General features: G+C 54.3%; 2 protein-coding genes across 3 annotated transcripts in view; both read left to right on the forward strand.

The window, feature by feature from the left end:
- The window catches only part of LOC106146845 (collagen alpha-1(III) chain-like), a 7,243-nt gene extending 6,527 nt beyond the window's left edge, over window positions 1–716 (forward strand). Inside the window, exon 3 of the mRNA XM_013505531.1 lies at window positions 40–716. Within this exon, the coding sequence (XP_013360985.1) occupies window positions 40–716 (677 nt within the window). The remainder of the gene's footprint in view (window positions 1–39) is intronic.
- Prrg3 (proline rich Gla (G-carboxyglutamic acid) 3 (transmembrane)) lies at window positions 45–10,180 on the forward strand. Of its 2 annotated transcripts, none has more exons than XM_005406443.1 (4): window positions 45–218; window positions 3,292–3,329; window positions 4,314–4,474; window positions 4,853–10,180. In XM_005406443.1, the coding sequence occupies exons 2-4, from the start codon at window positions 3,323–3,325 to the stop codon at window positions 5,378–5,380; spliced, it is 696 nt and encodes a 231-aa protein (XP_005406500.1). In that variant the 5' UTR covers window positions 45–218; window positions 3,292–3,322; the 3' UTR covers window positions 5,381–10,180. The 2 variants fall into 2 exon arrangements, with proteins under 2 accessions (XP_005406500.1, XP_005406499.1); XM_005406442.1 differs by lacking the exon at window positions 45–218 and adding an exon at window positions 400–486.
- Window positions 10,181–14,165: the final 3,985 nt, after the last annotated feature.

Genomic DNA, 14,165 nt, shown 5'->3' on the forward strand with positions numbered 1-14,165 from the left:
CTCGTCGCCCCCACCCCTCCTTCCTCTCTTGGCCCGGAGGCCTGGTGCGCGGTGCAGCGCGACCATCGCGGCCTGGCGAGCGGGGCACGGCGGTCGTGGCGCTCTTGGGTGGCGCTCGAGGCGCGGGGCGCGAGGCCAGACCTGGCGCGGCGGGGTGTGGGGGGCGGGCATCGGCGGAGCCCCCAGAGGAGAGCGGGGACAGGCAGGGGGGTGCCGAGGTAATGGGCAAGGCCTGGGCGCCTGGCTGCGAGGGGCGGGGGCGCCCGGCGCACTTTGGCCCTGGCCCGGAGAGCGAGCCGGCGCCTGGGGCGGTGGGAGGGCAGCTGGGCGGGGAGCGCGGGTGGGTGGGGAGGGCTGGGCCGGGCCGGGGGCTTGGCCGGCGGGGAGCAGGTGGGCGGGGACAGGGGCCCTGCTGGAAGAGGCGCAGCAGCGAGGTGGCGGGCTGCGTGCGCAAGCAGGGCGGCCGCCTCCTGGGCCCGGAGAACGGTGAGGCCGTTTGGGTTGGGCGTCCCGGCCCCGAGGGCACGGTTTGGTGTCCAAAGCCACGGAGCTGGGCATGGGGCACTGCTGGGGAGGGGGAGTCTGGAGGCCCGGCCGGCCAAGGCATTGGGGTCCCCAGCAGACCCGGGAGAAGAGTGTGGCTGGGCCAGAAGCAGGAGTTGCTGGCCAGGGCGCTGGTGTTGAGTGAAGGACAGGCACTTTCAGGGTTCGCGTGAATGGAAGGGGACAAGGGGCCCAGAGTTTGACTTTGAGCATAATTTGGGAGTTGCCTTGTCACTGGGTGGGTCGATGAGTCATGAGATTTGGAGATCAGGGAACCCTTTCCTGGCAATCAGTTCTGAGTGATGGAAGTAAAAAGGGCCGGGATTTGGAGAAGTGGCTTGGAGGCCACGTCTCAGGACACCAGGTGCTCTGGTGGCCGCCAGTCCCGGTGTGAGGGCCTTCGGGAGCTGGGTCCCACGGTGGTGTGATTCAGAGGGTTCCACCCTGGGTAAGGTTAAGGGAGGTCTCCGTGGTGGCCAGTTCCCTGCCCCCGCTTCCCCTCCTGGCTGTGGGCATTCAGCTGTGTTCCTGTGGGGACGGGGTTAAAAATTCCTCCAGCCTCCAGCCAGCTTTCCAGCACCCACCAGGGGCAGGAGGGACATGTACATGCGTGACTGCAGCAGCGTTCTCTGTCGTGGAGCCCTGGCTTCTTCACTGTTGCCATAGTAACTGCCTATTGATGGAGTATTTATAGGGAAAAGAAGCAGGCGCTAAATTTTGGGGAGGGGGAAGAGGCCTCCTGGCAGGCTGTGGCAGCAGTGATGGTGGCTACAGAATCACTAATGGAGGGGGCGATGCCATGCATGCGAGCTGTTTTGGGGAGATCCTGGCTTCTCTGGAGCTGAAAAATGAATTACTGACTTTGGCAGGTGCCAGGATCATACGCATTTGGGAGCTCCCAAGTCTGCGTGTTTGGGACAAAAGATGGCTATGTGGAAGCTATTATGTAATTTTTTCCGTGTAAAAAAATTAAAGCTCTGCAATTCTCTTTTGGTAGGCAATGAAACGTTTTCTTTCTTCCATTATTAGTAAAGCCTTCACTCATTCTTTTCGCACCGAGACACAGACTCCATTTTCCTTCACCTGAAGCTCCTTGCTGCTGAGCACTCCACCTCCACACCCTCGCCACTCACCTGTCTGAGACCCACAGGGAAGGAGACTTTTGAGATAATATCCGGCCTTTGCCCTTAGGAGCATCAGGGGCCATTTCTCTCACAATGGAACTCCATCTTTGGCAGATTCACATTCCCATGTTGAGAGTTTTTGATAGGATTGTTGCATGCTTCAAAAGAGGAAGCCCCTGTGACATGGGAGACCAGGTGGTGACATGGGACACCATCTGGATGGGACATGCGCTGTTTACCCTTTCGTTGTCGGTGATCCGTTGTATCCTACCTGTTTGCCAAAAGGATTAGAGGCCGTATTAGAAGTGCACGATGAAGCTCTGAAAACATGAATAGAAAACTGTACCTAGTTCGAGGAGAGAAGCGTCTGTGGCCAACAGCTGGGCCATCAGGGCGCCTGTGCGTCAAAGTCTGTGTTAACACTGAATTCCCTGGCAGCCTGAGCAAAAAGGGCAGTGTAATGGGTTACACAGCTCGCGTGTGTTGCGTCCCGTTAGTCATAAAACACGAGCTTCTGCCTGGGAGGGAAGCAGTGGTGATTGCTCCCAGATGTGGATAGCTTGGTCAGCTGTCCAGAAGATGTGTGTGCATGGAAATGTGTCTTGCAAAGAAGGGCAGAGAGAGTAGTGTGCTGTGCCCAGGGTTCGAATCCTGACCAGAGAGGGTTTTAGCAGGAGAAAGGCTTTGGGATAGGAGCTTACATGACAGGCAGCTCTTCTGGTTAGCATCTCAGGGTGTGTGTGTGTGTGTGTGTGTGTGTCTGAAGATCTAACCCAGGGCCTCACATGTACGAGGCAAGACTTCTAGCATGAGCCACATCCCCAGTCCTGATCATTTAAATCCACATCTTGGTGCTCTGCTACAGTGATTTTTAGAGAAAAGAGAGGAGCGGTTCCTGCTTCGAGAGGAGCCTGGGCATCTCGCCACCCTGTCTAGTGAAGACAAACCCAAAAGGTCACGTGGATTTGTTTGTACCTAATGGATCTGCTTGTTGTCGCACATAGAGGCTCTGATCCTGCAGAACAGGTGTCCACTGAAGGCCATCGTAGGCCAGTTCCAGATGGGCCTGGACATTTGAGATGGTTGTTGCTGTGGCATTATGCTTGGTTTTCAGGGAATGAGCTTGCCATTGGAGGGCTCTGGAGTTGCCGTTGTGATCAGGTCAGGTCCTGCCTGTGTCGCAGCTCAGTTGCTTGACCTTGCCTCCTCCCACCCCCACTCCACATCACTGGCCTTCCTTTCTGCATCTGTCTCTGAGGTCTTCTTTGATTCAAAGGTGCAGAGCTCTATGGAGGGCAGTGAGGAGGGAGGCTCCGCCTGTAGGAGTTTTCTTAAAGAAAAGGTCAACCCTTGGGTTCTCTGGACGCTCAGGGTGTGCTCTTGGGGGAAATAGAGGAAGGTTTGCCGGGGGCTCTACTGGGCCTTGGGGAGCTCTGGAGAAGAGCTTAGGGGTAGAATGAGAAGCAACCTGAGGTATGAGTGGCTGCACAGAGGTGCTTCATGGGAGGGGGGTACTGCGTGGACCTTTTGACCCGGTCTGGGGGGTCACAGCCCGTGGTGAAGATGGTGCCATGGAAATTTCTGGTTGTGATTTCACCACAGCTCTGCTTTTCTTCCCGTCCAGGCAAGTGAGACTCTGGAGCTGAGGGAGCATCATGGCAGGTGAGTCTTTGCCGGCTGAGCAGAGTGGGGGGAGGTTCATGGCCAAGGCACACATCCCTCTTTCAAGACCTTCCTAGCTTTCCTCTCGGGGAGCCCGTGGCCACTGTCTATAATCGGCTGAGCAGCAGGCTCTGCTCACCCTTGGACTCCCACAGGAGCATGCTGCCGCCTGGAGATATGCACTTACCAGGCTCCGTAGGCACACGGACATGGCAGGCCACATGGCATGGGAGGGGCACGGCTAACACTAGCCTGGGCACTGAGGGGCATCCGACATGTAAATACCTGGAGCAAAATTCTCTCTTCCTCCACCCTCTGAAGCCTTGGCTCGGTCCATGCCTTCAAAAGAGTCTGGCCCAATCTTCAGTGCGTAGACTCTCCATGTAGACCCTACTGCCTCCATTCATTCTGAGAGCACGCTCAGCTGTGTGCTTCCAGCTCAGCCGGGCTTTGTACCGGACTGACCCAAGTGAGACCACTGATGCCAATTGACGTGATGGCACATGGGGCCACTTCAGGTGGCGGGATGCTGCCCTTGTGGGGTCCTATGGCATTACCTGCTGTTAGTCTTACAGTGTCAGCCTCAGAGAGGGATTAGTTATCACAACAAGGGTTCCGACTGCCCCTTTTCGAGCTAAATGCAGAGGAACCTGGATATTTATTCACTGACAACTATGGTACTCAAAATTCTGACTCTTGTTCCTGTGCAATGTGGTCTTCTCTTGGCTGGTTCCCATTTTCCCTATATTAGTGAGGGCCTGAACCCTGCTGGGGCCCCCGTGTTCTAGATAGGAAGAGCCTGGTGGTATGGAATGTCCGTGCTCTGTCCCTTTCAACTCTGTCCCTCGGGTCGAAGCCTGCTGTCATGCCGCTTGTTTTGCCTGCTTTCCCTCCGTGACTGTGTCCCAGTCCCTGACTCAGCCTGGGCTGAAAGAGGCTCTGGACACCTCCACACTCCGGCCCTGTATGGGGCTCTCTCCTCAGTGTTTCTGGAGGCCAAGAATGCCCATTCTGTTCTGAAACGCTTCCCGCGGGCCAATGAATTCCTGGAGGAGCTGCGCCAGGGCACCATCGAGCGCGAGTGCATGGAGGAGATCTGCAGCTACGAGGAGGTCAAGGAGGTGTTTGAGAACAAGGAGAAAACGGCATGTACCCCCTCCAGCGGCTGGGTCTGGGGAGGAGAGGAAGCACAAGGCCAACAGGCTGGGCACCTCAAACATGGTGGAACAAGGAAAGAAAGCCACCGAGCCTAGGACCAGTGCCCTGGGACTAGACTGGGATAGGGTTCCAGGGCCTGCCTTCGGGGGGCTCCTCACTTGGGAACACTGTCCTCTGTCCTCAGCTCTTACAGCGGCCTCACTGAGAGCTCTGTGAGGCTGGTGGGGCAGCAGGGTGGGATGCCCAGCTCTCCTCCTGGGTCCCTCTGGGTCCCTCTGGAGCAAGAAGGAGTGCCTGGCTCGCAGCATTCTCTCGCGTCCACTCATCCTCTTCTGCAGGTGTGAGCCACCCTTCCTCTTTTGCAGATGGAATTCTGGAAGGGGTACCCGAATGCAGTCTACTCTGTCCGAGACCCTTCACAGAGCTCTGACGCCATGTACGTGGTCGTGCCTCTTCTGGGGGTAGCGCTGCTGATTGTCATCGCCTTGTTTATCATCTGGAGGTGCCAGCTACAGAAAGCAACCCGTCACCACCCCTCCTATGCTCAGAACCGGTACCTAGCCAGTCGCGCCGGGCATAGCCTGCCCCGGGTCATGGTGTACCGGGGCACTGTGCACAGCCAGGGGGAGTCCTCTGGGCACCGGGAGGTGGGGAGCACTCCGCAGGTGATGCTGGGGCCCAACCGGGGGAGCAGAGCCACAGTCCGGCTGGAGAGCACCCTCTACCTCCCAGAGCTCTCTCTCACCAGATTGTCTAGTGCCACCCCTCCACCGTCCTATGAGGAGGTGACTGCACCCCAGGAAGGAAGCAGTGAGGAAGCCAGTGTCTCATACAGTGACCCGCCCCCGAAGTACGAGGAGATAGTGGCCGCCAGCCCTGGCGCAGACAAGTAGTGAGGCCCATGTCCCGGCCTGGATGGAAGCCTCTTTCAGAGGTTTCCTGTTCGCTTTGGAACTTTGGAAAGACTTTGTTTGCCACCACAAAACAGCCTTAGCCTCCTTGTTGCCAAATAATTCCCTAACCGTGGATTTTTAGGAAGCCAATTGTCAGAGACAGGTAGGGTGGGCAGGGGTACAGAATGTGCATGACTCAAGCCCCCTGAGAAGAGCTACCGACTCTTCTGGAAGCCCCCCACACCCCCTGTCCTGTCCTCCCATCTGGGACGGCTTCTCTTATGCCAAAGGAATCACCCCGTTGTGTTGACTGTGGCCAGAATGTCCCCAGGCTCGGCTACCTGGGCCTTGGGGTGGTGGCCTGTCTATGCCTGGGCGTTAGGCCACAGAGGAGAGGGAGAGAAGCCAGCTCTGCAGCACCCCTTCTCCTCCGCAGTTCTGTGCTCCCTGTCCTCCTCATGCGAGGACAGGGCCGAGGATTGTGCAACAGACAAACCAAGTAATAACAAAGAACAAGTAGTGAACACCGTAGAACCAAAGAGCAGCCACTGGGCCATGGCGTGTTGGAAACTGAAGGAAATCAGTTGCACAGTTCTGTGACAGGCTTCTCCCCTGACACCCACCCCTCACTCCTGACCAGGCCTGCGGCAACCCGGCTGGAACACAGGGTGCGTGAAGGGTTCGGGGCAGTGCGCTGGGTGGCAGAGTTTCTTCCTTTATAGTCACCAAGGGGCCCACGTGAACTCTGCCATCCTGTTTTTGGTGAGCTTGGCCCCCCTAGATCTGTGTACCTGCTGTGCTAGAACCAGCGGCAGGAGCCCACTTTCCCCGGAGCACTTCGTCCTGGGGAAAACCGAGCGCTGCCTGGAGCCTGAGGCCTCTGAGTAGTCAAGGGCGTAGGCTAGAACAGAGTGAAACTTTCCTCCTTGTGTGGTTTCTCCATCCAGAGGCTGGTTAAATCCCTGAGCTTGGCCTCCTCGGCCCTGAGCTCTCTGGCTTTGAACTTTTAGGATACTTCCCTTTTTGTGCATGGGTGTGTGGAACTTGAACTTCAGGTGGATAATTTCCCCTTGACGTTGGTGCCCCAGTGGGGAGAGGAGCCTAAAACGTCTCTTTAAAACTCTCTTTGTGGAGGAGCCATGACCCGGGGTTGAAGGTCTATCCAGGTTTTGCTCTGGCATAGCCAGGTGCTGGTCCGATTTTAGTGAGGCTTGGGACAGCAGTTAGACAGAGGTGACGTGCTCTGTAACTGTCATCAACTGCATGAAAGATGTTGACGATACCACCTCTCGCCTCCCCCATCTCTGTCCTCCTGGCCTGTGGTGCTTTAAAAAATGTAGCAACCTTCTGTGGGGCCCAAAACAGTGCACAGTGAGGGTCTCTTGGCAGCCACAGCAATTTCAAACCCACTGAGTCTGCACGCTTCCTGTCTGAATGGCTCTCGGAGGCAGGCGAGGGCTCATTCCTAGAATGCAGCCCTGCCTGAGGCCACAGATAACTTTTGGAGGCCCCTAGGGACCTGGGGACTGTCCCCAGCCTGTGTTTCCAGTCAAGAGGTTTGTTTCCTATCCCACTTGGATAACTGGACCCCGCCACGAGGGTTTCCATCCTTCCCCCTACCTCACAGGCCCATCGGAGGCTGACTGGGCTATTGCTCGTGAAGTGCTTGGAGCCCCTCAGAGCAGTGAGGCTTGCCCTTGGAAAGATGCTTCTAGAACTGTGCAGGTTTCAAGGGACCATTTTTACTGAGCGCCTCATCTGCCTCTGATATAGAGTCTCAGCCTGAGAGGAGTCAGCCTCCTGCCTCACCTTTTCCGTGCCCTCCAGCCTTCCCCAAGTTCTGTGATGCCAGAGATGCCTACCAGGCGGCGTTCCACTTTCCTTCCTTCCTTCTCCTCTCCCCTGAGCCTGTAGCACTATACTTGTGCCCTTCCTCATGAAGGGCGTTTTGGTCTAGAAGGCCTGTGCTTTTTCTATGATGGAGCCAGGGCCCATGTTGGCCATGTTGGAGGGCCTCAAGAAGCTAGAAGCTTGGGGCTAGCCCCAGCTCTCCCAGTGTATTCTCAAGCAGGTGCCCAAGTGTGACCTGCAAAAGGCTTCTCTTCCTTCCCCTGACCAGAGCCAGAGGGAGTGTGCCAAGGAAGGCCAACACCTCAGGCATCTGCCCGGCAGCCTGAGGCTGGGTAGCCCTGAGGAAGCTAAGCCTGGGACTGGCCCGAGGGCAGTGTGCTTCCCTCAGGACTGAGGAATGGCTGTAGGGAGAACCTGAGGCTGCTCCTTAGGGTCTGTAACCTAGGCTCCCCTTATGGGAGCTCTCCCCGGCGGGGCTGTGCCGAGGGCCAGGGACAGCGTTTGCAGCTTCCAGTGGAGAAAGGACTGCAGTACACACAACGGGCAGAGCGCCTCGTGGTGCATACTTGGCTTTGATGAATGCCCTGTACATAGCTTTTCAAACTGTCTTTGTATGAATGTTGATTTGATATGATGTTAACACTTCAGTAGCCACATTTTTGTTGTTTCGGGACGTGTGTGTGTGCGTGTGTATATGTGTATACATGTGTGCACGTTGCCTTTTCTCATTGCTTACCTGAAACAATAGCCGGTGTTCGGCTATATTTATAGCAGGAGGGATCCGGTCTGAAGGGAGGAATGTGCCCTCCCTCCCGGGGCTGGGCAGCCTCATGACAGGGCCTTGAGAGGAAAGCCGAGGTTAGCTGTTGGAACCCCCAAAGTCACTGCCTTCTGTCCCCCCTCAAAAGGCTTTGGAAGAAGATGAAGCAGCACTGCCCTGGGGGATCCCACATGCCCCTCGTGGCACAAGGCTCCATCCTCTTTGCTCCTGTTCTGTAGCTGAGGGCACTCTGACCACTCCTAGGACCCCTCTCTCTCTTCCCTCCCTCCTTCTTTCCTTCCTTCTCCCTCCCTCCGTTTCTTTTCCTTCCTACTTTTCTTTCGCAGAAAAATGTGCGACTATTGACTTTGGAAATGGTGGGCTAGTCACTTAGATATTTTTTCATTCAAGAAGAAGAAAAGGCTTGAAAAATTCATTGAAATAGAACCGTCACTTGTTTGCAACCAAAAACTTTTTAAGACTTTTTAAAAACAACAATCACAGTCCTGCCCCTTCCCCACTGCCCATCGCCTCGGGTTTTCCAAATGAAAGCACAAGAGTAAGAGCGGGGTGCTAGGTGCCTGGCATGTGCACCCCGACACAGCTGCCTCGCGCCCTGGCTGAGGCTGAGGAGTCGCACCCAGGAGGCCGAGGCCTCCACTTCTACTTGCCAATCCACTGCCATTAGTGTGAATTCCTTAGGGTGCTTAGAAAACGGGGCTCTGCCTGATGTGCTGGACAGTGTGTTTTTGATACCCAAGTATGAGGAATTTGGGACAGGAAAGTGTCTTTTTTGTTAAGTCGTTGGAGCCAGTTGCTTCCCCTCTTCCGGTGAGTGAAGACTCCCAGTCCCCAGGCAGAGTTGGTCTTTTGTCACCCAGATGGCATCCCAGGAGAAGAAAAACGTCAACACTGCCTCTAGCTTTGCTTTGTGAGTGAGAGCAAGATGAGGGAGAAAAGATCTGTCTTTCTGGGACAAGGGTGAGCCACTGGGCTAGGTGCACCTTGCTGAGGCGGAAGACTCCGTTTCGGGATTTCGCCGATCCAGAAACAAGCACATCCTCCCCACTGTCGTCTGCTAATACTAATCAGTATAATTAGCTAATTAAAAAATGCTGTAATCAGACTGCTTGGAACGACAGTAAAAGCCCATTAATCCGAAACCCAGTAATTCAAAACTTAGAGGGGAAAAAAATCATAATTTCAAATACTTCACAGTAGCTGTGATCCTTATGACATAAAAATATGGAAAGATTCGCCGCTTGGATCCATTTCAGGGTCTTCTGTGTAAGAGGAATCCAGTTTAAAACAAGTACTTTTTTCAAAGGAAAGGCTCAAGGTATTAAGAGTCCGTTCGCCACGCCTTTTGCTTTGGGGTTCAGCAATTTGAATCCGTAAGGCCCCTGGGAAGGGTGATTCCTTCTTCGCCCTCCATCATGGGGATGTTGGATAGCGCAGCCTTTTCCTCCGCTCCTGTATTCATCCTATGAATAATATCGTTTGTGAACTTGAGTGCAATCTAAACACAAGCACGTGTCTTTCTAAGTATTCTGTAAAGCAAATGTTGCACTAGCAGACTGGCTGCTCTCATCATTCATCCTTGAATATTCAAAGGCCAGGAGTTTTTCCTTTCATGGGCTGTGGGCAGTGAGTCTCTCTCACCGTCTCTAGCAAGAATTTCTGAGACAAAGATATCGGAACACCACACACCCTGCGGCTCAAGGCCGCCACAGTTTTTCCACTGTACTGGTGTCCGAGCGGGCTGAACATTCACACAGATACCCAAGGTGGGGACCCATCCCCAGCTGTGCTTCTGCTCCCAATCAATCTCCTCCGCTCGCAGATGCCACTTTCCCAGGCCTGAACACATCTGCTAGCTCACTCTACGATTGTGAGTTTGTGACAGTGGCAACTCTGATACGTGCAGCTGAGCTGACGGACATGATTACCATGAAATTGATTGCTTTTGGTACCACGTTCAACTGTGCTCATCTTCATGTGTTGACCCACGTCAACTGGAAAATCTGTCCTTTCAGTAATCTGTCAGGATTTCACTGGAGCCTGGGACCAGCTGGCGAACTTGCTTCTAATCTCTCGCTCTCTGCTCTGTTTACAATTGTTGAGTTTAGCTGTTAACTTTTGTCTCTTTCTGTACCAGAAGATAATAATAATAAAGAGCAAATGGCATCCTTTCACATTCTGTCCCAATCCATTTTGCGTCTCTGGATGTGTGAATGGCTGTGAGTCCAACCTGGTTGTCCAAGTCAGACTGTAGGTAAGAAAATAGCTCAAGCCTGTTTTGAGCAGGAGGCAGAGGTGTCCTGGGCTGTGAAGTTTGTCCCATGGAATGTAACAAGATCTCCTGACCCATGCCCCTGGGCTGAGGTAAGATCTGTCACCTGTCTGGGCTAGCAACTTCCTTGTCCTCTGATCCCTGGTTACCAGTGCAGGTGTCCCCTGCCCTAAGGATGCCCTGCTTGGCTTCAAAGCTGGGAGATGGGTAGAAGGGAGGAGTCTGCGCATGTCCTGTGTGGATGGGACACAATACTCAGGCTTCGTCCTGCTTGGGCTCCCTGAGTTCTGCAGACGGCAAGGGTCGGAGAGTGCTCAGAAGGCAGCGATGGCCTTGCCTCCACGTGGGGGGAGCGTGAGCTTGGCCCAAAGACTCCCAGCTCTCTGTGTGCATTGAGATGCAACCATGGGGTGTCTCTGGTCCAAGCTGCACCAGCCCTCCGTGGTGGTAGTTACTGGAGATTCTTCTTCTTCCTCCCGCTTCTCTTCCTCCACCTCTTCTTTCTCTCTTCCTCCTCCTCCTTGCAGCTCTGGGAATTGAACCCAGGGATTCACATGTGCTAAGAAGCACTGTACCACTGAGCCAGTAATGAAAACAAGCCACCCTTTCATAGGGAAAGCCCAGGCAGTGATAGGACAGTGTTGATATGTGGGATATCATAGAGAATTAAATGTGGAGGAGGAATGGCAGCCACAGATCTAGCTAGGCTGGCATGGCTGAGTGATGCCAACCTTCGGGGGATGTTAGGAAGACAAATGAAGTAGACCCCAGCACACAGATTAGGTCACATTTGGAACTTGGGTTTTGACTTTCAGGCTCTTTCACCTAACATAAGTGTTTCAGACGATGACTTAGGGTTCCAGGCTGGCCCATTCAATGAAGCGAATATAGGATGAGGCCTCTGGCTTCCGCATTTCCCTGGGGACACCACACAGGAATTGGGCTTCCCTTTCTCGTTGGGCCAAGGCACTTGAGTTGCTTGCAGAAGGTGACAAATCAAGGGGAGAAACTTCATGAAATAACGGTGGGGGAGAGGGTCTTGTCCCCAGGTTCTTCTCAGTCCCTGCTGGAGCAGAGACAGAATCAGGAAAGAAGCAGATCCTGTGCTTCAGGGGTGTAGCTTGGGAAAGAGGGACCCCTTTTTACCCTTTCCGTCCCCTCATCTTGAAGGCTGGGCAATACAAGGGGAAGATCCATGAGTTACACTTATAAAGGGTCACAGCCAACAGTGAGATTTCGTGTGTGCCAGGCCCTATATGTGCATCAACTGATACTGCGCTCCCCAGGTACCTTCAAGGTGTCTTTATAGCCCAAGGAAACAAGTTTAATGAGATCATGTCACTTTGCCAAGGGCTCACAGGAAGTACCTGCTGGCGCCATCTCACAACTGCAGATCTGTCCTGATGTCCTGATGCAGATCTGTCCTGATTATCCCAGCATGGGTTATTCGTGGCACGACTGTCTCATGCACAGAAAGGTCACCTTGCTTTTGTCTCTGCGCTGACATCCATCCCTCCAGCGACCCTGCCTCTCCCTGGCTGTAGCTATTAATTCTAGGAGAGTGGGGACCATGTCTGTCTTCTCTCATCACTCCTTCCCCGGAACACAACATGGTTCCTGGCTCACGGTAAGAGCGCAGTTTTCAAATGTGTTGACCAATTACATTCTCCCACCAAAGCCCAAGCCCCCTGTTAGTTTGTTAGGGCTGGCGTAACAAACTGCCATCGTCTGGTGTCTTAGACGGGAGCTTACTTCCTCACAGTTCTGGAGGCTGGGAGTCTGAGATCGTAGTGTCTGCAAGTTGCTTCCTTCTAAGCCCCTCTCCCAGCCTTGCGGGTGGTCATCTTCTCCCTGTGTCTGCATAGCCTTCCCTCTGTGCTTATCTGTCCTGATCCCTTCTTTTTATAAGGACACCAGTCCCGCTGGATTGGGGCCACTTTACTTCAGTCTCCACTTTAAAGATTTTATCTCCCAGTCCAGGCACATGGTGAGGTACTTCATTCTAACACACGAATTGGGCTGAGGTGCACAGTTCAGCCAGAGAAGTCCATTTGTGGCAGTGAGGGTCTTTGTTGCTCCTTTCCCCGACCTGAGCACGTCATACACACTGGGATAAGTGATGCGGGGGGACGCCATGTCTTCCCGGAGTTGCTTCTCCCAGCCTGAGCACACTATTCACACCGGGAATAGTGGGAGGGGTGGACATCATGCTTCTCTGAGATTCAGGCAGAGATGGGTGCACCTTGCCAGTCTCAAACCAGGCCCAGGACCAGCGGACTAGCCCTGGAAGGATGTAGGATGACTGCCGATGGTCCCCACAGGGCCAGCAGGGTTGGGAGTGGAGAAGTGAGCTTCCGAATGGCTTCCCTAGGATGCCTTTGTGGAAAGTGATGTGATAACCCAACACCTGAAAGATGCACAGAATGCGTGTACCCCTCAGATTGTTTTTATGGATAAAACATACTGTTTCTGGGAACTGTAAGACTGGCAGCTCCAGTAACAGTGACTTTCAACAATTTCTCTAAAGAGCTCAAACTGTGTGATTGATTCAATTTCACCAGGATCTGCGTGCTGTAAAAATAGCCTGAGTAACATTTCATGTCGGACGGGGTTCACTGAATCACGGGAGCCCAGTGGGTGGGCTGTCAGTGCTGGTTTCCTAGGGTTCTGCAGCTGACCGGGCACACAAGAGCTGGTGATGGTGGAGCATGGTGCTCCAGAAGTCAGGGGGTCTCTGCCTCAAGCTAAGGGCACTGCCCCAGCTAGGTTGGGAAGGGCATGAAACAAGCCACAGCGGCGGTGCAACATGAGGTTGCTGTGTTGGGCTGATTGTGGAGGCTTACAGAGAAAGCCTTCCCGAGGGAAGGCCACAGAGGCACGGGGAGGCCAAGTGAGTTTCCTAATAAATGAGGACCTGTGAGTCAAAGCCAGTAGCTGGGAATGGTGGACGTCAGGGCTGGGGATGTGATGCGCCCCACCTTCCCTGGTGCGCGGTTTGTTGGCAGAGTGTTGAACAGCAACCTAGCCACTGGTCTCCATCGTCCAACAGTAGAGGGCAGGCCGGAACAGAACAGGGCTTGAAGCATGTTTGCTTAAACTCTGCCGAGCTAGCTCCTCCCTGGGACCCTCTGTTGGCCTGGCCAGGGTCCTGGATAGTTAACCTGATGATCTTGGTTTGACACTGGACTAGTACACTGAGTCGCACCTGGCCCTCCCTGCGCCCTTCTCGGCCTTGCCATCTGTGGGATGGAGGGGTACTGCAGAAGGGTACCCGCTTCAAAGATGACAGCACTTGTCATGAGCTTGTCTGAAAAAGTGTGCAGCTCCTTGGGCCTTCTCCTTCCTCCTGTCTGCCAACATCTTTCTGCAGCTCAGGGGCAGCCGCTGCTCCTGCCTTAGAGCAGGGCCACGTCTGAGACTGCACACACTTACCGCATTTGCGTCCCTACTGCTGTTGTCCTTTGGCCTCCGATTCTCCTGGTTCTTGAGCACACATCGCCTTCTGTTGCCTGGACGCGGAAACGATGCTTTCCATCTGCGGAGTCGCCTCCTGGCTGAGCCGGGGTTCCATAAGAGGTCAGGAAAGAGGCCGCGTGGCTTCCTTGAACACAGTGGCGCACCGTCCTGGCCTCTCTGAGGGATGTTGGATGCTGGGCCACTGTGTGACCGATAGACAGGAGACGAACCCCTCTGGACCACTATCTGCTGCCAGCTATTGCTGCAAAGATTCACGGGCAGCTGAAAGGAAAGAGGAGAAAGAAGTAGGAGCAGGAGGCGACAGCTGCTGGCTACATCTGCAGGCAAGCTGCCTTTCTCCTGGCTTCCTACTTCTTCAAAGGGTCTTTGATTTGGTTTGACTATTTTTAAAAATATTAGTGTAT

This window comes from Chinchilla lanigera, unplaced genomic scaffold, assembly GCF_000276665.1.
Source record: "Chinchilla lanigera isolate Chin_1 unplaced genomic scaffold, ChiLan1.0 scaffold00097, whole genome shotgun sequence".
Classification (NCBI taxonomy): domain Eukaryota; kingdom Metazoa; phylum Chordata; class Mammalia; order Rodentia; family Chinchillidae; genus Chinchilla; species Chinchilla lanigera.